Source organism: Brienomyrus brachyistius, chromosome 25, assembly GCF_023856365.1.
Source record: "Brienomyrus brachyistius isolate T26 chromosome 25, BBRACH_0.4, whole genome shotgun sequence".
NCBI classification, from domain to species: Eukaryota; Metazoa; Chordata; class Actinopteri; order Osteoglossiformes; family Mormyridae; genus Brienomyrus; species Brienomyrus brachyistius.
Genome location: NC_064557.1, coordinates 6,423,723 through 6,448,924, shown reverse-complemented (window position 1 = coordinate 6,448,924; position 25,202 = coordinate 6,423,723). Strand labels below are relative to the sequence as shown.

General features: G+C 43.6%; 2 protein-coding genes across 3 annotated transcripts; both read right to left on the bottom strand.

Moving 5' to 3' along the window:
• Positions 1-1,275: 1,275 nt before the first annotated feature.
• exoc1l (exocyst complex component 1 like) lies at positions 1,276-5,036 on the bottom strand. 2 transcript variants are annotated; one of them, XR_007385572.1, is made up of 4 exons: positions 4,188-5,036; positions 3,377-3,507; positions 2,413-3,183; positions 1,276-2,094 (listed from the first exon to the last, which is right to left on the bottom strand). XR_007385572.1 is itself a non-coding variant. In XM_048996652.1 (3 exons), exons 1-3 carry the CDS (start codon positions 4,306-4,308, stop codon positions 2,923-2,925), a joined length of 513 nt encoding a protein of 170 aa, XP_048852609.1. In that variant the 5' UTR covers positions 4,309-5,036; the 3' UTR covers positions 1,276-2,922. The 2 variants fall into 2 exon arrangements, 1 of the variants encoding a protein (XP_048852609.1); XM_048996652.1 differs by having other exon boundaries at positions 1,276-3,183.
• A 3,790-nt stretch (positions 5,037-8,826) lies between these two features.
• Positions 8,827-14,269, bottom strand: rpia (ribose 5-phosphate isomerase A (ribose 5-phosphate epimerase)). Its single transcript, XM_048996474.1, has 9 exons — positions 13,930-14,269; positions 13,253-13,313; positions 12,599-12,654; positions 12,427-12,486; positions 11,883-11,947; positions 11,477-11,545; positions 11,194-11,335; positions 10,545-10,644; positions 8,827-10,195 (listed from the first exon to the last, which is right to left on the bottom strand). The coding sequence occupies exons 1-9, from the start codon at positions 14,125-14,127 to the stop codon at positions 10,098-10,100; spliced, it is 849 nt and encodes a 282-aa protein (XP_048852431.1). The 5' UTR covers positions 14,128-14,269; the 3' UTR covers positions 8,827-10,097.
• Positions 14,270-25,202: the final 10,933 nt, after the last annotated feature.

Genomic DNA, 25,202 nt, shown 5'->3' with positions numbered 1-25,202 from the left:
ACGTCTTTGTGCCGTTGGGGAAACATTAATGTTGTTTCTAAAGTTGGAGCAAAATTATACCAGAGCTGTACCCTTTTTGCTGATAGCGTACATAAATGGAAAAGTTACGAAGGGACGAGTTATCATGGAACACAAAGAATATTTTTAATCATTTGTTTATCATTTGCACTACGTGTAACATCTTTGCACTTTATCTGTTTCTCATTGAGGTCTGTTTCTCTACGCTGTGGGTGAGCAGGCAAACAGAAACATTGAATGTGCAGGATTGTTCAGTTTTCCTAATGCAATCGGGGCAATGAACTGCACTGACATTGTGATTAGCAGTTGAACATGTGATTAAACCATATCAGGGGCCCCCTAGGCTACACTTTCTGCAGCCCCCACTTCTTCCTCCCCCCCAAAAATGATACAACAATTAACCATAAAACTATAAAATGTCAGTAACTACAAGTGATTTCTACAAAGTCAAAGAGAGTGTCACACTGTATCAAATAGATATTTCCGAGATGAACGAGGCTTCTGAAGGTCTTTCTCAGCTCTTAAATGCGAACATGACAATAGGAACAAAAGCTACACAGAATGTTACACAGCCTGGGATAGACCACAAGGCGGCTGTGGGTCGGCTGCAGGCTGTAATGTCCGGAAAGACCACTATGGCTCTTAACGCACGAAAATCCAAGGATCCACATCAATAAATAATGTATTGTCAGACACACTCTGTATATTGTGCATATACTTACATAGGATGTTTGCTATTGTCTGAAATTTGATTTATATTTGATTTAAACAACCTTCTTGCAAAACTTATTTTTGATGCTATCCTCACATTTCACATTTTTCTGAAGTGGCCAGTCATTTTACATCCTGCATTAAACTGGGCTCCCATTCTACCCAGTGCTCAGTAGTGGGACGACCAAAAATCAACAGAACAAAACAAAAAACAAAAAAAAAAGCATCAACTGATTCCATATATTTCAGGTTATAAAACTGCCAACATCCATTGTCTCCTTTTCCTCTATACAGCTGGAGTCTTCTGCATTGCTTTCAAATGCATTGTGTTCCTGTTATGGAGCAAAGGTGAATAATTATTTTATTTAATGTTAATGAACAGAATTCTATTGGGTGGATCAGCTCCCCCCCACATCACTGTGAAGTTATGCCGATTTTCCACCAGCTTAGAAATGCTGTGTGGTTACATGTGAAGTACTACAAAAAGAGCCATTTAAGTACCAAATTTATTGTAGGAAGATACAAAGGCCACCTTAGTGCAAGTAAGTAATTTAAAACTTTATTTATCCCTGGGTATGCTGAGTTTCACACAGATCACAGTGGGATCAGTTCACAAAGAAACGTCTTGCTTCTTAATGGTTTGTTTACGTGTGAAACATTCTGTGTTTATCTGAGTTTCCTACAGACACTCTGGTTAGGTGGTTATGGAAAATAGATGGACGGGTCACTTATTAAACACAAAGCTAATTACATGGCTTTGAATAATAAATACGGACATGTTCATGACCTTAAAAAAATATGCAAAACATCTTTCATTGGTGTCGTTTAATAATAACTTGCTGTCCATGAATCCAGTTACAGCCTAGTGATGCTCTGGGACATCAGAACAGCACCTCGCTTGCTAACTGTAAGGTTTACAGCTGTCATTGTGCTTTTGTGGACAACAATTAACATTTCATCACATTCGACATTTTACATTCCATCACACTTACAGCACATTCCCGATCTGTCATGTGATTTAATAAAATAGATTTGCTGAAATATTCCCGCATGAATACTAATAAGCATGCAAATTATATGACCTCAATAATAGATTTTTATTTAATTCAACATGTGCAGATTTAAGTCACAATAAAGAAAAATCCAACTTAATATTAATATTATTAGTAATATTAAAATGAATAACAATCTTTCAATCTCATAGATAATGTCTTCACTTGACTCAGGAAACTCTCTGATTGGCAGAGACACTTTTCTCCTGAGTGATGCACATACAGTAGTGAGCATGTGAATCGTACATTCTGAGGGTCGTCAGTATAGATATGTCCATTGTACATTAATTCAGTTCCTTAGTACATAAGTGGCCTGTTTGGGAGACACAAAGGATAGTCATGTTAATTCAGAGAAAGCTGCTGTGCTTCTCAATCATTTTCCTTCTACGTTTCTGCTAAGCATAACTTGACAGCTGCATGTGGCATTACCACATATATTCCAGGGGCCTACCTGGAAATTCCTGCCCCCCCCCCCCCCCCCCCAGCCAATTTTATGTATAATTTTATGTATTCCGGATTCCAGGCCCCCAGAATCTTCCAGGAAATCCATGCCCCTCCGACAGCCGCTGTGGTATTTATGGTACCGATCAAAATGCCACAAGTCAAACTCGAGGACCAGGCTGTTACTTACAGTAGCTGGGCTTTTCTTAACAGCAGCCAATGGTGATTCTTCTGCCTCACTCCACTGAGCTAGTGGGTTAAATAACTCTTAGTCAAGGTGCTTGAGTCCCACGCTGGACATTGTGAGAAAACGTACACAACCCGCGACTCAACCTGAAGGAAAATGTCAATACTGTCCTGTTACAGTGACTGGCATAATTGTATTTCATTTAGTTTGTTACAACAAATTTTACATGTTCAGCAATTGTAGGACCTGTAGGAATATCAGTTATAACTGAAATGCAGTGAGCGAATGTTCTAGAAAGACCAATTTCAGTTTGTAAGTACCAGATTATTAACGGAATATTGTAGTACTTCACATCTTGTGCACAGCATAAATAAAGGTGTTTGATGCAAAAGTGTTTACATTCATTGTGCACTGTGAATTGCAGCTTTTTATCCACATAAGGCTTTACGCAGTGACCATCATGTCCTTAAAGACATATCATATCAGACTGTCACACATTGGCGGCTCCATGCATCAGGGCACGGGGCACAACGACAAGCACAACAGATTGAAGGCGTAGACGCAAATCTGCATGAGCACCATGCAGTCGCCGCGGTTGGAGTACATGGACGTGGGCTGGACGTACGTCCTGTCGAAGTTGGCAAGCTGCAGGCTCCTCTTATGGTGCTTGGAGCTGAGACTCACGAGCGCACGAGCCAGCGTGTACTTGGACGCGCAGCTCACGGCCGTGAATGAGCGAACCGCCTCGAAGTGCATCAAAAACCGGGGTTCGTCCTGTGTTGAAAAAAGATTAAATATTTTTATATATATATATATATATATATATATATATATATAAAATACATCTTATGAAATCCAAACACCAGATATTTAGCAACTAGCTAAAATATCGACTTATAATTTTAACTTATAAAAGATTTTTTTTTTTTTTCAAATAATGCAGCTATCCAGTTGCCACAAAGCTTACCGTTTCGGAATCTTTCCCATCCAGTAAAACAAGGTCTTTAAGAAACCATTCTTCCAGCCGCTCATATTTCTCCTCCGTACCTGATCTTACGCATTTGATCACAGTTATCCTCACCGTATCGCGCTTAGCCACTGAAATCAACAACATGTAGGCAATGGTGAAGAAATTCATTTTGAATATACTGCACACACACAGGTTCCTATTCATGTCTTTGTGGGGACTCTCCATTAATTTCCATGTGCAAAACCCTAATCCCAACATGACGACCTTAACCCCTACCCAGCCATAACCTTAACCATAAATGAATATATATATATATGACTATTGCCTCGCGCCCATTGCTTCCGAGATAGGCTCCAGACCCCCCGCGACTCAGTAGGATAAGCGGTTTGGAAAATGGATGGATGGATGGATGGATGGATATATGACTATTTGGATTGGTACAATGTTCCCACAACGACAAAATTACAGGTTTTTATCACCATGTAGGGGACATTTGGTAATGTAATATATAAATAACCACACACACTCAAACACATATACCCATATATACATGACATTAAAAATTATTACTTGGCTCTCATAGTATATTTTCCTTCCTCATTTATAGTATTCTTCATATAGTTGGTAAAACTGCTAAAATAGTAAATAATGTTTGTTATTCTTCACGTTCTAGACACAGCATACAATGTTGTTTTCACTTATATACCGCATATATATTCTTTTATTGACAACACTTTAAAATAAAGGACCTTTTTAATCACTGTTCACTTCTTCAACGCATGCAATGGAACAATGAAAGGTAATTTACCTGACACGCAAAGAAAATGTCTCCTCTCTGCTGATTCCACTATTTCTATCAGTTCCTTCAGGTGTTGTCCTTTTGGTCGGAATAACAGTCTCTGCATCTCCTCTTTTATTAATGACGACATTGACCACCGATGACTCCGCGAACGCAAGCAGGGCAGCGACACCAGTACGGAGTGCGGATTCTCAGCGATGCCGCAACATTCCTCCGTCAATGAGATTACAGGTGGTCGTAGTGCGAGTGACGTAGAGCGGACTTTAAACTGCGGGGCTGCTCTGTTATTTCCGACGTAAATTCTGGTAAGTATCCCGTGTCCCAAGGGAACGGGGCAGCTGGAGCAATTTAACAGGATTTTTCCCAAACTGATTTGATTAAAGTAGCAGTCAGATGCGGTTATAATAACTGAAAGCTTAGTATTGATTTGTGGTTATTTCCATTAAGGACAGCTCCATTAGAAGTAACTTAAAAACTGACATTGATTATCATTAAAATTGTAGGTATCCCTGAAGGTTTCATATCTAATGAGAAATCATCTGTGTAAAACCAAAAGTCACAATGATGTTACACTTTCCTGATGATAGCAGGGCTCTCGAGCCTTACGCATTGACCGTGAGACACACGCGTTTTCACCAGCTCACACGCCACACTTCGTGTTTCTCACGCTGAGAAACGCCCACCGAGGTGTCCCCTTATACACAATTAATGGACGAGGCGCAGGCGTACGGAGCGCAGCTTTCCGCCAAGTTCAACTGTGCAAAGTTATACTAAAGAGTTAATAGCCCACCTACCAGCCAATCTGAAAATAGCATTTGTTGTTTCGGGGTAAATTCCGAAATATGTTGCATGTGATCCCGCAGCGAGCACGTTATTACATGGATGCGCCCATAGCTGGCGTGCAGAGAAGGTGGATGTGGAAGAGCAAGATCCGATGAAGGCAGTATAGGCAGGAACCTGAAGACTCACGCGTTGACCATCGACCGTGAGACACACTTCCCCCCCCCCCCCCCCCCCCCAGTGTAATCTCAGTCCGAAGTTTTGATGAAATTTGAGAGCCTATGATAGTCAACATGTTTTTTTCTTTAAAAAAAAAAAAAAAAAAACTCAAACTGTTTCTTTATTCACAGTAAATTTCTTTCATACTGAACAAACCCAAGTTATTTATTTTGATGTGCTCTGATAAATTTTTATTACCACTGGCCTATCTTTCATGGAAAATGGATGGACGTATGTTACAATAGTGATTTCTGTAGCTCTTAGATCTGATTACACTCTCTCCCTTAATGGCTCAGTGTAGCATGATTGTTTCATTGTGGTGCTTCAAAGCCAGAAATGTACTCTATCGAAATATAAGCGACAGGGATGGAACCATGGAAACTAGCGGTCGTCTGAGGTAAGAACACTGGGCCTTAGTCAGTTTAGCCTCAGTCTTTATACTGAAAGTGGACACCTTGCTAGTTGTAAGCTATTTGTCAGCCTGTCAGAGCGCAGAATTATGGCTTACTCTCCTTTTAATGTTTCAGTGCACCTTTGAGGGTGACATGACGGCTCGGGGTGTTGCACATATACGAGGTACTCCAGCTCTCTGCATATGTGAAGTTGTGTAATTACCATGGAATGAAGGTTTTTTTTTTACTTTACTCCCACAGGTCAAAGACATGCAGTGAGGCTAACTTGCGTCTACATTTCCCATAGCGATCTTACTCTTATCGAAACACTCAGTACTGATATATCTGTGTTAATTACTTATTTACATTACATTTACATGTAATATATGTACATATATATATATATATATATCCCTAAGATGCCAGCATCTCAACATCTCAATGCCTTTTTAATCTATCATTCATGGAACAATTTCCCACAAATCCAATGAATAATTCATTATCAGAGTACAATAAAAAACATTCCATAATATCAAGTGCTTACTTTTACCATTCACATAAACAAAGATTATACAGAATTACTGACAACTCTACCTGAGGGGGTACAAATCATGAACAAACACAGTTGCTACTTGAGACAAAAGATGCGTCATGATGCATTAATGTTGAATATCTTGCATGCTGTGGTTACTCTTGGGTAAAAAAAACACAAAATTATTGCCACAATTATTGACACCCCTACATTGTGATAAGAGCACAAGAGCATGGAGTTTAATGTCGATTCTCATTGCACCTAATCAGATAATTAATTAATCTTAATCAATTAAATACAAAGGTCTATTTATTGGGGTCTACTTATTGATGAGAGAAGCCAGATTACATATTTGGGGGGGGGGGGCTGCTACACCCTGTTTCTGCGAATGTTTGATGGTCCTGCCGCATACCTCTCCATATTCTGTTTGATAAACTGTACCCCCCCACGTCACTGTACAGTTCTCTTAAGACATCATCTGTAAAGCCATCTCCATGCACTTTGCAGACTCTCTGGATTGCCGTCTCCCTCTTTCATACAGTTCACTCATACACAGCTCTCACATGACATCCTCTCCCCACCACTGCATTCTCACATCAGCCCTGATACACCTTGCACACTAAAACCCCAAACCACAACAATTAAGGCGTGCATTAGTGGAATCCTGCGTTCAAATGTTAACAATCCATCCGCTGCACTAGTTTTGAAAGGCTTTGATGTGCTGGTCCCAGAAGACAGTAAGTCCTGCTGTTCTCCTCGGATGCCTTGCAGTGGCACAAACTGCCTCACATGAACATCACATTACAGTCCATACTTTCCCTCACTGCTTCAGATCTATTTGATCTGTATGAGATTTAGTATTACTTGTGAATTGGGACTTTGCCATCTTGCTCATTTGACTCCCTGCTGCCCCCTGGAGGACGGGCTCCCCCTTTGGGTCTGGTTAGGGGTATGGCTTCCTCTGCTGCCCTCTGGAGGATGGGCTCTTCCTTTGAGTCTGGTTCCTCTCAAGGTTTCTTCCTTCTAGGGAGTATTTCCTTGCCACTGTCACCTCTAGCTTGCTCACATGTTGTGAAAATGTGCTATACAAATAAAATTGGATTAAATCGGTCTGCTACTTTACAGCTAGGGTACACAACCCTGATCCTGCAGTGCCGGTATCCAGCATGTTTTCCATCCTACCTGATGAGTTACTATCTGTCTAAGATCAGGTGTGCTTCATCAGAGACCAGGTAGGATGGAAAACCTGCTGGATTCTGGCACTCCAAGATCAGGGTTGTCCCTCCATGCTTTGCGCCCTTGTCATTCTGTGTTTATGAAGACAAATTTTCCACTCCATTAACTCAAGAGAGAGCCCCTCCCAACAACACACTGTTGGTAGAATCCCAGGTGTATGGAGCAAACCCAGCTGGAAGAGAGTCTGATACGAAGATGCGTAATAAAAGAAAATGTACTTAAAAGGCAGAAAAGACAATTAAATGGACAGGGAATTTACTCAATATCACCCCGTGCTTCCTGAGATACAAGGTTTGTTGTGACCCTGCACTGGATAAGTGGTGATGGAAGATTTATGGTCAAGAGTAGTTTGCCTGAATTTATAATACTTGCTGCAAATAATTGTGTTTAACTGGGTACCCTTTGGCAAACTTATAACACTCTCTGAGTGTACCATTACACTGTCTGAGGAGTGTACAATAACACCGTACGAGTGTACAATAACACCATGAGGGTACCATAATATTGTCTGAGGAATGAACAATAACACTGTCTGAGTGCATCAAAAAACATCAGTGTTCCATCCAGACTAGTGTGGTGCTGAGGTATCACACAGCCACACTTGGCTCTCATCCCTGAGGTGGTCCATCATGTGGTGGGTGCAGGAACATGCTGTCATCAGCGCATGCTGCTTACTTGTTGTTCAAGCATTTTCTTTCCGTTTTTATTGGTTGGTATGCATATTCATTTTGTAAGTGTCAGAAAATAAAAAAATTGTTATATAGTTATAGAGGTGTGTACTATTATGTAGATTTAAACAGCTTTCCAGAATAGAGTGATGTTTCAATGTATCACTGGTCATCAGTACAAACATCCATCCATTTTCTGAAGCCACTCATTCCATCATGAAATAAAACGTAACATTGCCCTCTAGTGACCATTAAATGGCAGTTCACCCCAGTTGACAGGTTTTTTTTAGTTATTACACTATGCTTGAGTTCAGTACCAGCTGTTGCTGTAAACGCCAAGCATTTCAGTTGGGCTCTCTGCAGGTTACCCTGACCAAGCCCACTGTCTGTCATATCACAGACAGAAATAAAGTTTGTTCAGTTCTCTTATGGCTCTGACGTATTTTTTTGGGATCGATGTCACCATCAACACCACAACACTTAGATATGTCTACAGACCACACCGACTTTCACTCCCATATTTATATCTATGTTTACATTTTATTTGCCTTGTTTGCATATATTACCTGTTGCACTAACAGTAACCTGGGTCTCATTGTGCAATATCCTGGACTGCAATATCTCAGCTGATGTACATAACCGCAATACTATACTTGCTGATTTTGTATAATTTTTTGTACTTTAGTAGCTTTATATTTTCCCATTTTTAATTGATATTCGTTATGCGCTGAGGCACCGCAAGGACTGCGACTCATTTTCGTTGTACTCTGTAAATAAAAGGACTTACTCATGTGGTTAGAAAAAAATTGAGTAAGCTCAAGTGCAAAAAACTAAATCTTTAATGAAAAACCAAAGACAACTTTCAAAATTAATCAGACATGTTAGAAGTACGTCCAGATTTTCAGATTAAAAAAATTAAATTTAAAAATGCCCACATTAAGGCCTGCTTGGTATTTCGGTCCAACAATGACATTTTAACCGGACAAATTAAGTGGGAAAAAAAGAGGCACGAAAGGTGACCACGTAAGGAAAGAAAAAGGGGAAAAAAACGTTAAAGTGAAATGCTTAGTTACACTGTGTGTAATTTAGAGGTCGTCGCTGTTGAGGGAAGTAACTTATCGGGTGAACAAGGTATTAAACTAAGGCAAGAAAAACTTCAGCATATCAAGGTCTGTTTTGGCGCTGCTGCACTCCAACTTACAGCTATATGATGAGCTGAATGACTGACTCACAGTTCCTATGTTAAGATACTGATAGTCCAGCAGGAATTTCAGTATTTTTAGCAAAGGCAATACGAAACACACAGCATTCAGCTGCATGACAAAACCATAAACCTCACAGAACACTGTGACTTAGCAGGTTGACACTTTAAAGTGGCCCATTGACCCGTGTGACAAAATCAAATGTAGATAATATCACAGTTACTGTAAAGGGAATAGAAGTGATGCATTACACTTCAATTGGGCCTTAAAAGGTAAGTTTTTCCAAGCAGTGCGATCAGATGAATATATTTCGGTACTGGCCTTTAAATTATTCAAAATTAAAACAACTTAAAAGATGTTTGGCTTCAGAGACTTTGGTGATAAAGTATAAACAGCCTGAGACTGTAATATGCTGGCATCATAAAACATACATATGGAAAGCTGGAATTAAAATCAGCTTGCCATTTTACAAATAGAAAAAAATATCAGTCACTTGACTCCGTCTGCTTACAGAGGGGAATAAACTGTTAATTTTGCCAAAGATGTCTGAACAAACGGAGGACATAAAAAGTTTGTTCTTGTTATGGTCGGCCATGTTCAGAAGTACTAAGCATGCTGGTTCCGTTATGGAAAGACAGCCGCCCAGAGTACGGCGCCATTCACTAGGGGGACAAAGGTCAGGACGGCGTGTGGCTCACTAGAACAGGAGGGATCATGAGAAAGTCAGACGGCAGCACAGGAGTCACCTGCGGGAAGCTCATGGGCTCTGGGTCTGCCCCACCCCCTTCCCCAGACAGACCATCTGTCTATCCAAGAGTCAGATACAGTCGTAGCCTGCATCAGCCAATCGGCCTTGCGATGCCAAGTGTGGGCGTGGCCTATTCAGCTCCTCAATGAAGCGGAGGGTCTCGAAAGGTCACGGTGCCATCCTGCATCCCGAAGTAGACCCGCTCTGCCATGCCGACGAAGAGCCCCGTCTCCACCACACCTGGAAGGAGGTGTAAAGGCTGCCGGTCATTACGCCGTCACCATGCCGCAATCTCTCCTTATTCTGATACCTTGAACGCTAAGAATGGGCATCTAAATAACCTTCACAGGAGCTTTTGTGGTGGACGACACCAGAGACAACTCAAAGGCAGAGGTAGACAGTTTAAGTCCATAAAGTACAAATCCAGACCAGGATTTTGTTTCAACCAACCAGTTGAGCATAAAGAGCCGCGATCACAGAGCAGTCCCCTGGATGGTTGAAACAAAATCCTGGTCTGGATTTTTACTTTCTAGATCTGAATTATCCACCTTCGCTCAAAGGTAACAGAAAAAATGACAAGCCAGCTTACCTGGAATCATCTTGATGGCCATATTAACCTCCTTCCAGTCGCACGCACTCTCAAACTTCCAGTCCAAGATGAAGTTGCTGTTGTCAGTCACCACAGGACCCTATGGGGTGGGGGGTGATCATGACAGCTTTAAGTGGATGGGACGTAGACTGCAGCAGCCCTCATGAACAACCCTCATACTCATGGACAGGACGTAGACTGCTGGGGCTCTCATGAACGACCCTCATACTCATGGACAGGACGTAGACGGGGACTGTTCCAGCCCTCATGGACAGCCCTCACACTAATGGATGGGACGTAGACGGGGACTGTTCCAGCCCTCATGGACGGCCCTCACACTAATGGATGGGACGTAGACAGGGACTGTTCCAGCCCTCATGGACGGCCCTCACACTAATGGATGGGACGTAGACTGCTCCAGCCCTCATGAACGACCCTCATACTCATGGACGGGACGTAGACTGCTGGGGCTCTCATGAACGACCCTCACACTCATGGATGGGACGTAGACTGCTGGGGCTCTCATGAACGACCCTCATACTCATGGATGGGACGTAGACGGGGACTGTTCCAGCCCTCATGGACGGCCCTCACACTAATGGATGGAACGTAGACTGCTCCAGCCCTCATGAACGACCCTCATACTCACGGCTTTGTTGACACCCATCCGCAGCACGACCTCCCCGCCAAAGCGGCGAGTGATTGCCCTGGAAACTGGGACATAGGCCATGGGGATGACCTCAATGGGCACGCCCTTTTTCCACTGCTGTCCTAAACACTTTGAGTCCTTCCTGCCCAGGAACATGAGGAACTAGTCAAAGTCATTCCCGCTGTTCCAATCACTGATTTCCACTGTACTTCCGCCAAAGCAAAGCAAATACTGGGTTTGAAAAAAGTTATTCGTTTCACTTAGAGAAGATTCCCACACTCACCTGTAGTCAGCAATGACAATGAAGTGTCTGGCACAATCCGCCACAATTTTCTCTTGAGCCAAACAGCCACTAAAATAGATGAGTACTTTAAATTAAAGCAGTACCACAGATTTCCACATTTCCCCCCCAACAAGTTCCTCTGTTACTTACTAGCCTGTTGATAAGGATGAGTTTCAATTTATGTCTTCCTACGAACAGCTTAAAGAACTGTTCCCTTAACTCAAGTTTAAGTAGAAACCCCATATTAGGATGTGGCCAATTATTACTGCCTGTCACCCTATCCCAGCAATGCCACTAATCTAACTTTGCAAACATCACATTCACTGGGATCACAGCAGTAGCTTATGATACAGGGTTTTTTTTTAGCTTGGGTGCAGGAAGGGGGGCATGAAAAAGTCCGACTTACCCGCCTCCCTTGATGAGAGTGAGTGAAGAGTCTACTTCATCTGCGCCATCGATCGCCACGTCCAACTGTGGAGGCGGGAAGTGAGGACAGAGTGGGCCTGACCATACTCAAAGCCATTAGAGTTGGGTAGTTCAGGTGCAGAGAGTAAAAGTCCAGACTGGGATTTTGTTTCAACCAACCGGGTAAGAACTCTGTCACTAACTCTTTATACTCAGCTGGTTGGCTGGCACAAAATCTTGGTCTGGACTTTTACTCTCTGGACCTGAATTACCCAACTCTGGAAGCCATCTACATCAAAACATACAACACTGAAGCAGTCCACAGGTCCCCACACCCTGGACAAAAGCGCTGACTAAAATCAATGCATTTGCTGAATGGCTTTTTGTCAAACCACACCAAAACGCCATGACATGCCCAACACTGCAGAGCGACACCACATAGCCTGTAGGTACCACTGAGGAGGGGGGGGGGTTATTTTGCCCTTACACCAGGAATTATGAGCAGCAACCCCGAGTAAAACTTAACCCCAGATCAATCAGCCTACCTCTGGGTGTCGATCCAGGTCAGACAAGGGGAGTCCATGCTTTAGAATCAGCTGACGTGCCTAAAGAGCGAGGAAAGCAGCATGACTGAAGTGATATGCGTCGCTTTAAGAAGGCTCACACGGAATGCAGGGACTGATATGGCCTGACAAAGCAGCCAAGACAGGGACCGACCTGAAAGGACGTGGGGACACACACGATCTTCAGCTTCTCCTGCCGGACCCTCTCCGCTGAAACACAGTCAGGTCCATTATTACAGGCCGGTTGCATCACACCCTCCATCCCAAAGACACTTTTTAATTCCCATATCAAATTCTCAGAATAAATCAAAATTATAACTTCAACATTGTTATGAACCACAAGAAAATATAAAGCAAGGTGAAGTTATACATTTATTATCATAGCATGAACAGAATATAGCGAAGTATCTTGCAAATTGATATTTATTATTAAATCCTCAGTTAAATAAAGTGCATAATTTTGGGTGTGGACGGTAAGGACACATCTGTACCAACATTGTGTGAATACTGTGTGTTTAGGGGGGCCTGCAGTTTGGGACCGATTTATGTCATACTAATGCCGTAACCAAACTTTCACCCTTGAGTTAAACAGCAGTCAAATTTCGCTCTATAGGCCATTGTTAATAATATGCTATTAATTGCCAGATACTTCCTAATAAATGTTAATTTAAAAGCCATTTCTTTGCACCTTCGATATTAAAAGATCATAATAGCTTATTCGAGGGAATATACTGAAATCACCGCTCACAGACTTTCTGATAAAACACAGAAAGAAATGCATTTATTTGTATAAGTCGCCGCTTCCTACCCAGTCTGTCGACCGCATAAACAATGGTGGAGCCGCTACCCACTCCAACGACGTGGTTGTCCTGCGGGGGGAAAGAAATCCATTACTTGCCACTTCATCAGGCCTGCATCTGAAGACTTATTAGAATTAGTAATCCATTACCTCAAGTTACTAATCTGGACCTATCTTGCACTGAACATTTTAGGATGGAAAAAATCTATCACGACGACTTGTGACCTGCATTACGGACGACCGTGCAAATGAGGCATCAGTCCATTCGCGCGAAGACAACGTGCACAGAACCCTTAACGGTATCACACGTACATATGTGATGTCGCATTGGGGCAGACAGAAACCTACATTTCTGTGTGCAAACAGCAGAAATCACCTGGATCGCCGTACAGTTACAAGAGTAACAAACGGATGAAGATTTAAGCTCTGTTATGAAAGCGAGTCATAGGTACCTAGGTAACTAATCATGGGTTTAAACTCTTCGTAAACCAGAAAAAAAGTATTAAAGCATTAAGAATTAAGCTAGCAGTGGTATTCCTGTGTTTACAACGATCGAGCCCCTGTCACGTGCTCCATCTAAACGGCCAACAGAGGCTAATGTTCTGCACAAACGTCTGTCAATGAACTTCAGTTCTAACCCGCCGTAAAATAAAGCCGCAGCCTTAGACAGTTGGCCGTTTAGCTACCTGAACATGGTTATCTACAGCCGCGTAACCGGCACGTTTCTTCGCCTCCTCGGCCATGGCGTCGCTGCAGCTCCGTCTGAAACACACGTGTGCCGAGCTGCAGTTCCCCAAAATGACCGGAGTGTGCAACCTGAAGCCCGACGCCGCCAAAACCCCGCTCGGAACAGCCCAAAGGAGCCGCATAACCCTGCCCCTCATGACCGAGCTCCTCCACTTCAGGAAGTCGTTCAAAAATAAAGTAGCCTCGCGCTACTACGAGACTGGATCATGGGAAGTGTAGTTTTTAAATTCTTCTACCGCAGCCTATATTTCCCGAAATGCAGTTATCTTATTGCAACTATATTAAACTGTTTTTTTTTTGTTGTTTGTTTTTTGTTTTTTTTATAAAAATGTATTGTTCAATCACATATTTATAATTGTATATTTGAATTTGGAAATCTGACATTATAATTGTCTATGATCGATACACACAGGATTACCATCTAATCCATGTCAGAAAGGACACTATCAGATACGACTGGATTTATAAACTAGCAAATCAATCAAATAGACCCGGATTTCACTTTAGCACCGAGTTCTTGCTGCGAGCCGATTGGTCAGTCTCCTATAATCATGCATGTGTCACTAATGTTGATGTGAAACAGTTGGATGAATCTTTCAATCAAGAAAACAAACCAGTCAAAGCTCAAGAGGAACTGAACTACTTAGCCAAATACAAGAGCCTTTCAGGTTTTAAGCAGTTAGTAAAACCTGACGTAACTCAAAGTGTCCTTTCTGACATTGATCAGATGGTCACCCTAGATACACAACATATCTCTGACCCTCCATCGGTCAGTAGAATAGATGCAGGTACTGTCAGGAGATTTAAGCAACGCTGTAGTAAAGAAGTGCCGGGGTCATAAATATGTATATTAAAGTCCTCTCCGGTCCATAGATCTTAGTTGCTTCTGTGATGATGTGGTTGATCGTAGCCTACCTTATTTACAGTGAGAGTAAATAATCAGTCGGGGCTGATGGTGGACCTTAAGTCTGCAGCAGCAAGGCGTTTATCGCCGAGTCATATGCCAAATACAAGAAGTCCGATTTTTAATAAGTGGTATGCTGGTTATTCCAATGGGAACCATAGAAGCAGTTCCAAGTGTTATTTTTAACCAGCAGATGGCAATATTGGTCAAGTTTTCAAATGCTAAAATAAAATTTTACCGGGTGTACTGGATTGTCCCAACCCCCGCTGAAAAAAGCCAGCAAAAACCAGCATAGCTGGTTACCAGTATGACCAACGCAATGCATGCTGGTTAAAGCAGCATATGTTATGTTTTACTGCTGGTGGAAAGGCATCATTGATGATTCCATGCTGGTCTGTACTGTTTTTTTCCAGTATGGGCTGAGCGCTCCTCGGCACCAAACGCATCCATGGCATTTGTCGTCAAATCTTTAAGATAAAGTTTTAGGTTTAGCCAAGAAACTTGTTTTGCCCCAACTCTACCCAAGCGTGCCTCGTGCTGGTCCTGGAAAGATTGCATCTGTTAAATGTGACGTTTTACAAACGAGTCGATGAGCAGCGATAACATTTATTGATATATGTGCAGGAATGAGTGAAATGAGCAATTTTCCGGCTCCGGTCTTATAGATAGGCTTATGAACATTGCAGAACACCAATTTAAACTTTAAAAGGTACACGTGCATTTATTACTAATGCCTCGCTCTCTTCATTGGAGGCTCTTTGGCTGGGGGCTTGTCCCTGACATCCACCACGATCAGGGTGTGTAGCTCTTCAGCCCTGTGGTGGCAAAGGTCTCCGCTTTTCCAGTCATATTTTTCGGTCCGGCCAATTCCGTCAGTTTTTGGGCATCATACTGCCACCTACAGGCGCTGCTTAATCTTCCACCCCGAATCGAGGGAATAGGGCTGAGCCCGGCCAGGACAGAGCAGCTTGGGTTCCACCAAGCAGCAGTACATCACCTTGGACTTTTCCACAATGTGCCGGTGGATCATTTGCAGTTCTGTTCTTCTGCCCCTCCAAAGAGCCTCCCCAGCTGGGTCCACAAATGATTTTGGGGGGGGGGTTCTGATGCTCCACTCGGCCACCTGTTCATCTGTAACCTGAGACACACACGCACACATTTTGGAAACATTAAGGCTGATGGAAATTGAGACTGATGAAAATTAAGGGGACTGTTTATCTAATTTGCACTGATCCAAGTTCAATTCAAGGGTGTTCCAACTAGAGAAGTTATCAAAGCTTGAAAATTGAAGTGCGAATGCGAAGAGAACAGCCCATTTAAAAGACACATTAAAATCGGTCTTTATATCCCTTCAGGTCAAAAGTCCTGGTGTGATTTTGGACAGTTCACTTTCCTTTCGTTCTTGCATCAGTAATATCTGTCAAACTGCTTTTTTTTCCATTTACGTAAGATTGCCAGGATTCGTCCTGCCCTTTCAAAACATCACACTGAAGTCCTTGTAAATTCTTTGATTAGCTCCCGGATTGACGACTGCAATTCTAATCTATCTGCTAATCCTAAAAATAATCTAAACAGACTACAAGTCATTCCAATCTCTGCCTCCCTATCATCACCCCGATATTCATTCAGCTTCATTTTCCTCCCTACAGGATCGAGTTCAGCATACCTTTACTTACTTTTAAAGCCCTTCATAATCTCGCTCCCAGTTATGTCTGTGACCTCCTCCATCCCTGCTCTCCCTCCCGGTCCCCTCACTCTCCCACTGTTCTTAATGTTCCTCCGATTCAGAGCTATTTCTTGCTACGTGTGGACTATGCAGATGCATTGGGTGCCTACAGCCACTAGGGCCCTCCCAAGATGCAAATTCAGCCTCAGTTTATTTGGAGAGAGTTAAAATTACCCGTCTTCATTTGTAGCCAGCTGCGCCCCCTCATGTGTTTAGTGAAGCACTTATACGCTTAAAAATGAAATGTAGGACGTAAACAAATCTAAGCTGTGATGACAGAGAAACGGTGGCTTGTGTTTGTGAAAATGCTGCACCTGTTGCCTTTATGGACATAGTGGAGCCTAATTGTTTACCTTTCAGTATTATTTTCTGTAGGTTTGAATTGCTTGGATCCACTTGAGATCTTTAATTGAATTGTAGATTCACAAATCCAGCCTGTTTTCTTCTTAAAGTTTGATGATGTGATACCATTGGTTACGTATGTGCATGTGATGTTATCATGTCATCATGATATCATTGATTATAATTAATGGAGGCTTTAATCACCAATGAAAAACAAAGTGCCATAAATTATAGCCAAGAGGCTGAGGGGGCTATTGTTCCTCTTGTGCCCCCCCCTTCGCTGTGGGATGAGGGCGGCTGCCATTCCGATGCATTATTTATGGAACAGAGGTGTGAAAGATGTCTGCTGTGTGCTGCACATCATTAGCGGCCCCCCCATCTCCGCCTCCACCTGACCACCTGGGTGTGTCACAGCCGCGGTTGGCAGATGCAGACCGTCCACCAAGACAGCCCCCCGCAGCCAGAGACACGCCGAGCTTCCTGGCACGTTCATCCGAAATATGCGAATCGCATCCATCCATCTCCTGTGACCCGTGAGCACTTACCCAGCCCAGGGACGCAGGGTCGCTGAAGTTCAGCCCAAGAGGTGCAGGAACAAACCTGCGCAATGATGGTGAGAACGTGCGGGACGCCTCACGTGCAAAGCCAGGGACAGGAATCAGCCATCTAGCCGTGAGGGCCCCCTCCCACCTCCCCGTGCTCCCTGCCAGGCCAGGCTCTTAAACACATTGCAGGGAACGAGATTTTAGCTGCACTCCTCTGTCTCTCAGCATTTCAGACAGAAAACATCCAAATAATGGATTTAAGAATGCCGGAAATGACCCAGGCGAGACAGGGAGGGAGAGGGAAGAGCTCGACGCCCTGTGGAAGGCATCTCGCTGAGAGGCGACAGAGACAGGCTGCTCCTCGCTCTTCAGCAGCACTGTCGTGTTACGGAACGCCAGCGTGGGGGCTGCGCTGCCCAAGATTAGTATGGCCCTCCCAGGTGAACTCTTTCTGTGACTTTTTGTCTTAGGGAATCCATCCATCTGACTTTCCCTCTCGTCCTCTGTTCCCACACTGCATTGGGTTCTTAGCCTTATAAATGTAAGATAATCTTTTAATGACTTTCTATAGTCTTTCTGTGTTGTCTTTTTGTAGCCACTTCCTGCGTGTGATCTTTGTTGAATAAAATCTGTATCAAGGGTTGTACCCTTACGTCTTGTTGTATTAATAGAAAACAGGGATCATCCTTCAGTCTACAATCTAAAATCTGCTGGGGAAATTTTTCCCCTAACAAATGCTGTTAGTTTTACTACAAAAGATTGAACGCAAGTGTAACTAACAGAGTTTCTGCATGTTTATGATGTATGACGGTATTAGGGTTTATATAATACAATTTAGATAAAGTATTATAAATATTTAATTAATTTCATTAAAGGTAAAAATTCATGTATAAATATATTAGATAACCAGTCTAATCACGTCATAAGTTTTCTTCTGCTATTAATTTCTATGGATTTTTTTGGAGTCAATGTGTACCACTAGATGGCGCTATATGTCTTAACTGATAGACGGCCGTCGCGTTAAACTACTGCATATACTGATTTGATAATGAGCTTTCTTTTGAAATGGTCACTATTTGTGAAATATTCATATAATTTTTAAAACAAGTCTAAACCCCTTGGACAGAAATAAGCATAGTCCTCTGCCTTGCAGGGTTTGCACCAGTGCAGGTGTATGGCAGCTTATTAAGTTATGTCACAAGACTGACTAGAGCATTGCTTTGAATCTTACGTAGGGAAGGAAATGGAATCACTCAAAACACTGGAAGACTTTACTGTTGCCAATCAAATAAGTGGAACGCACCACTTCAACATGCCAAACTGTGGGAAACACCACTGTAAATATTCAAATCTGCTAAATTTCACTGCAATGCTGCAAACCTTGGAATACACCAGACGACCACTCTAATCAGTGGAATACCTCACAGAATTTCTCAAAATCGATAGAATTCACGTTTGTAGCTGTCACTGGAAGACAACCCTGCACCATTTCAGACACTGCGCCATGTAACTGCAATAGTCCAAATTCTGGAAAGCATTGTTGTATTGCTCAAAACACTGGAATATCACTTGACTTCTCTAGACACTGGAAGGCATTCCTGCACCACTGCACGCACTGGATCATGTTACTGTGACTCTAGAACACAACCCCGTACCAGTCAAATACTACACTAATTGTTTTATCATGCTTCAAAACACCTTTGTTAAATCCTTAAGGATGTTCATGCACCTGTATTTAGTTTCCAGTGAAGAACTTCTACAACATTTGCCTAAAGCCAGTCCCTCGCAATCACACTTCTTTGGCTACTGGGCTTTTCAAAGACCCAGCAGGTTGTTCTGCCGTGAACAATAATATCTCTGCTGCAGTTGTACTGCGAGCGATAATAAGCGCAGTGCGCACACTCATCCCACTGCATGCACTCGCCGCCGACATCAGACGGGACGCTCTGGATGCTGCAGACCTGCTGTAATAACCATCACTGCAGAGCACATGTCAGTGGCTGTGGGCTTAAGCGGGATCTGCTGATTTCCTCAGGGACGGAGCTGTGTTAGTGAGGCCCTCGCAGTGGACGGCTGTTTAGTGGAAGGCCTCAAAAAGCTCCACGGCCCTGATTTACAACCCCAGCAGCTCCCACCACACTGAGGAACCCAGTTTATGCTCCTTTTTAACATTCTTTGGGGACAGCCTAATCCTTTAAAGCCCATAGCTATGATCGACACATCCGCCACCAACAGAGAACGCCCTCTTCTCGCTTAGAATGTGTGCCCTCCCCCCCCCCCGCCCGTCACTGTAGCTCATTGTTCCGGGTGCCGCTAAGGATCGATGCACAGAGCTCTCCTGGAGCCAGTTACCCACCACCGCTGTGCAGGCTGCATGTACTGCACGCTCCACAAAAGTCTGTTTCCACAACATCAGCATTATCTTTTATTTTCTAAGGAGAAGAAAACAATGTACCCATTGTGTATATGCGCCTCACCTACCCCTGACCCTGACCCTAAGCGTAGCAAGGGGGCGCGACGTCGGTAATAAAGGAACGACACGAAACGTGTGATTTCACACTTCAGAAATCAATGGAAAACGCAAACCTGGGCTCAAAAGTGGAATCACCTACTGACAAAATAATTCAACATTCTGCACCAAAGCTGACAAATTGCAGTTCTTTAGTAATACTCAGCACCCCGATGTTTTAGTGACTCAGCAACGCGCCGTACATGTCTGCAGTGAGAACAGCCACTTTGGATGAGACCCTGTGGTGGGAGCCGCTTCCTGCAGGAGCTCATTAAGGCAGCACAAACGCCGGCCGGCTGGCCTCCACTCACAGATATGAAGCTGATTGATGATGCTCCTTATCAGCCGCTCACGACTCCCAAGCGTTTTCATTGGCCTGACGGCCTGAACTCTCACTCCCTCTTAGCATTAAGCTCTATGTGTCCGCTTTACTGCTTACTCCAACCGGAGACAAAACACAGAATCCTAATTTCCAAAAAAAACCGAAGGGAGAATATACAGGATGCCGTCCAGGTGAATTATCGAACGCACAGCTGCATACTCTCTCTCCCACTGTTTGTGCCGCCTGATCGTGGCCTTCTGTGGGGCTGGGTTTGGCCCCAGTCAAACTCTCATCTTTGATGTGCTAATCTGTGGGTCCATGCATGTGTTTGACACACCGTGAATGGTCACATCCAGGCACAGATGGGGAAGCGAGGAAGCATCTGTCCCTTACCTTCATCTTCCTCTTCTGGGTTATGACTGCCAAACAGCTTTGAAACAGAAGGTGATATACAGTCAGAGCAATAACACTGCATTTTGTGCCTAAATATATAGTGTAACGGCTAGAAAAATAACAATGAAAGAGACGAGCACTGAACAAGACGAAAACTCCTGTTTCTCATGGCTAGAAGCTGATGAAGACACTGTACAGTATGCAATGGTCCATAAGGAAACCATATCCTCCTAGCATTCAATATCATGTTATTGTTGAGCTAAACAGTGGACACAAGAAATAACGCAGTAAAGTGCTCACAGTGTTGTGAAAATTCGAATACCTATAATTTAATACGAGTGACTAGCACTGAAATTAGCCCACCGTCCTGCCCAACCCTGGGCTGCAAAATTTGTTAAATGCTATTCGCTAAACGCTAACTGCTCAATGCTACTTTTCCAAGCCTGCTCGTATTGGCCAAACGTTACTGTCACTTGCATAACGTGACAGTTACTTGCACTTCATGTTATTCATATTATCTGAATGTTGCTTATATTGGTTAAATTTTGCTTTCACCAATCAAATACTATTCATATCGGCCACATGCGACTCATTAGATTGGTTGGCAGATTTAAATATCTTTTCAGATTGAACGTGGTCTTTGTGTTAGGGCAGCAGAAGGACAAATATTTCTAGTGGGAGAAAAGCACTACAAGGACTGCCTTTGATGTAAAAGTTCCCAGCTAAGATCATAGAATTAGTTTTATCTCTTACTGGTCTGTCTGCTGATAATCAATACATTTGTCCACTTTGTTATTATAATTGGTTTTCTGGAGCAATCAGCCTGACACCCAAACGCCGTCAAATGAGACCTAACAGACATTAAAATCTACCTGAAGATATGATACTTATGTGAAGACTTATAAAAGTATATTTTGCAACTAAGACCTGAAAGCCAACCACCGCAGAATTAGTTTTAATCTCATTATAGCGTATTTCTGCACAAAAAAGAAAATGTGATTTTTTTTCTCCCCACTCCTGTTCTTTTGTTTTCTTGTAAGTTACAATGGCAGAAGACACGGCACAGGATGAATAGAAAGCGCTGGAGGCCGAAAATTAAAAATGGAAATCAAATAAACAATTGTCGAGCGACAAATGTGGAAGTAGCGCCAGTTCCGACTGCTGGATGGACTGGTTTAACTGGCTTCAAGAGGGGGGGGGGGGGGTCCCTGCTGGATTCTCTTTCGCTCCATTTCCTGCCTTTATGCGCCTTTCATGGGGACATTGTGTCGGACCCTGGGAGGGCCTGATGCGTATCCCCCGAGTTGGCGCGCTCCCATTGACTGACAGCTTGCCCTGTGGGGTGGGGTAGGTTGGCATGGGCAGGGCACAGCCCTCTACTGAGCACTGGGACGACTGGACGGCCAGAGGCCATGGGAACCACAGCTGGCACAATCCGAAAGCGCTAAGCCTTGGCACCATTCCTGCCTAAGGGATGAGCTCAGAGAGTCAGCTGTTCGTACGGACACACTAAGGTTTATATTTACTGCCCGTCTTGAGTGCGGGCAGCGTGTTCCTCGCGGCTCACGTTTCTCATACGGGCAGTTTGGTTGATCAGGTTTTATTTTATATAGTGGCTAACAATAGCAGTGGTGTGTGGCACTTTTTGCGAGACGCAGCAGATGAACGACAGGGAGGGGCTGAGGGATTCCCAAGGAGGGAGCCTGGCAACAAGGACAGAAGGTCTCTTACAGGAGGAGAAACATGTGGTGATCGTCGGATTGCTGCAGCTTAAACGGGGCCGAAGGCTTCCCCTCCAGTGTCTCTTACCACCAAATATTTCTCACATGCAAAAAAAAAAAAAGCATCACCTGTTTGGATCAATTTTCCCAGAATTCTCTGTTTTATTGCCTACCACTGGTGGCGGTCTGAGTGTCTGACATACACCGCTGGAGAATCTGTGTGGCCCGTTGGCACAGAAAGGATGCGTCACATCCAGCGAGCTTCAGCTTGGCAGCTAGAGAAAGAACCCACACATCCACAGTCTGCACATTTAATGTTGAATGACAAATGATTGGAAGTCACATCGCCGGGACTGGCACAGCCTCCCCCTGATTGGACAGGACGGCGTTACACTTTTGATTGTCGATTACAGTGCTGGATGCGAGCTTCTGACCATTAGGCCAGACGTTTGCTGGGAGCCTTTATGACTGTTAGTCATGATTGCACTGGCCAAAGAGTGAATGGATCCTTGATCTGGCAGGGTCTGGCTCTTGTCAGCGTTGACAGCTGCATTGTCCAGGGCATCGTTTTACACCCAAAAACCAACAGATCATGAGTGAATCTACCAACATCAGGGATTTTTACCATCCTCTGTACTTTTGTTCTTGGTATCGGAACTGGTCTTTGACAGTGGAAACAGGCAGATGAGTACGGTCAAGTGTGCATATCTTTGTGGACTTGATTCTTCTCAATTAAATTAAATATATAATTTTTAAATCTTCCTTTCGCAATTTTCTTCTATTCTCTCAGCAGGTATGACATGCTCCCTGACTCATTGAAAATAGCACCATTATCAAGCTGACCCATCAGAAAATATTCCATAAGTTGAGATTGACCTTCTCCCAAAAGGATCGGCGATAATCAAAGTGCCTTTTGCCGCATATCAGATCAGGCTTCACGCCCACTTTAGCAGTGGTTTCTGCCTTGCGATTCTCCCCTGGACACCATTTTTATCCAGTGTCTTTCTAACCATTGAATCAGGAACACGGATATTAACTGACCTGAGAAAGCCCTGCAGTTCTTTAGATGTTTGTCTGGGGTCTGCTGTGACTTCCCTGATTAGTTTTCTATGTGCCCTTGGATTGTGCTCTTATGCTCGCATGCTAGGCCAACCACTCCTGGGCAGATTTGCTCACCTGGAGACGATGGCCCTCACAATGGATCAATGGAGACCAAGGCATTTAGAGAGTGCTTTGTACACCTTTCTTGACTCATATTTTAATAACGTTTTCTCAGGTCTAAGTTCTTTTGATTGAGGCATGATCTGCTTCTTCTTGAGATCCTTTATCCAACACATATTACTGCAATGGTTCTATTTAAGTGTTGTGTAGGTTCACCAAGCCTGGAAGCAATCAAGCATCAGTGTGTCTAGATTAATTGAACCCCTTATCATTTAGATTCAGTTCATTAGTTGATTTAATGAATAATGGAGCAATTACTTTGTCGCATGGGTGTCGGTGAATTATCTCCCTTTAATCAATCAAATGATCGTTTAGCTGTGTTTATTGTCCTTTGTATTATCCTAAATTTGTTTGGAGATCAGAAACAATTAAGTGTTATGGATAAGAAATATAGAGGGAATTTAGAGGGGGGGCAAATACTTTCTGTCGGTTCTGAACGTGGGCTTCTCTCGCTGGATAGCTGTGTCAGTTATAAATCATTAACACAGAAGGTAAAAATGTCCAGAGACGCATCACAAGTGGTCGAGTTGCAGGGCACCGAAGTGTGACACGTGTCTTGCCCAAGATGACGGTCTTTGGGTGTGCAACCCCGCACCCCCCAGTTGTGGTGTAAATGGCGCCCCCCTGAAACGGTATCCATCATTTGCACACATCTTTATTGCATCTGCTATGTCCCAGTGGGGGTGTCTGTTGCATGGGATGTCCCCACCCAGAGCTTTCTTCCTCCCTAAAGCCACAGCCGCCCGATTGTACCTCCCACCTTCACATTCTCGCAAATTCAATACCGGAAATGTCTTCGAAAAGACAAGGAAGTGGGGGAGTTTAGTGGCTCTACTCCAAGGTCGGACCTGAAGTGCTTTAATCAATAGGGATCCTGATAAAGCAGGGGATGGACGCTCTCCCTGCTGTGGCCTAATTGGCCTTTAGAGGAACAAGACGACTAATGACCACCGAGGGCTTTCAGCTTCTCAGACACCCACAGGTGTGAAGAATCCGGAGAAAAAGAAGTTTATCCAGTAATATTCAAATTCAGGCTCTCTTCGCATACCCATGTGCTGCACCCATCTGTCACTGCATTGTTTAACACAGGTCCCAACTGTGGGGGTGAATGTAGCAGGAGTGACGTGTTACAGATGTCTGACCAAACAAACCACATTTCTGGTGCAAGGCACCGAAGGCAGTGCCAAAAACAGGCTTCTCCGACCCGTGACTGGATCCCCTCCAGACCTCACAAAAGTGGTGCACGGATACAAGACGAGCATCTTCCAGGCAGAACACGAAGAGCGATCTCCTGTCAGGCTGTGATCTGAGCCGCCTGCAGACATCTGGCCGCTCAGAAAGCCCATTTACGTTTTCACCGGTCGGCGTCTTTGTGCTACAAATGCACTTTCAAACAGCGCAGGTTACGGGGATGTTATCAGCACATCAGTGACTGTTACGGGGGTCACAGCAGAAATGTAAGAGATCACACGGCGCTCTTGTAAAAGTGTATCAGCCCGTGCAGTTGAATGTCAGCGGCACAATCGCAG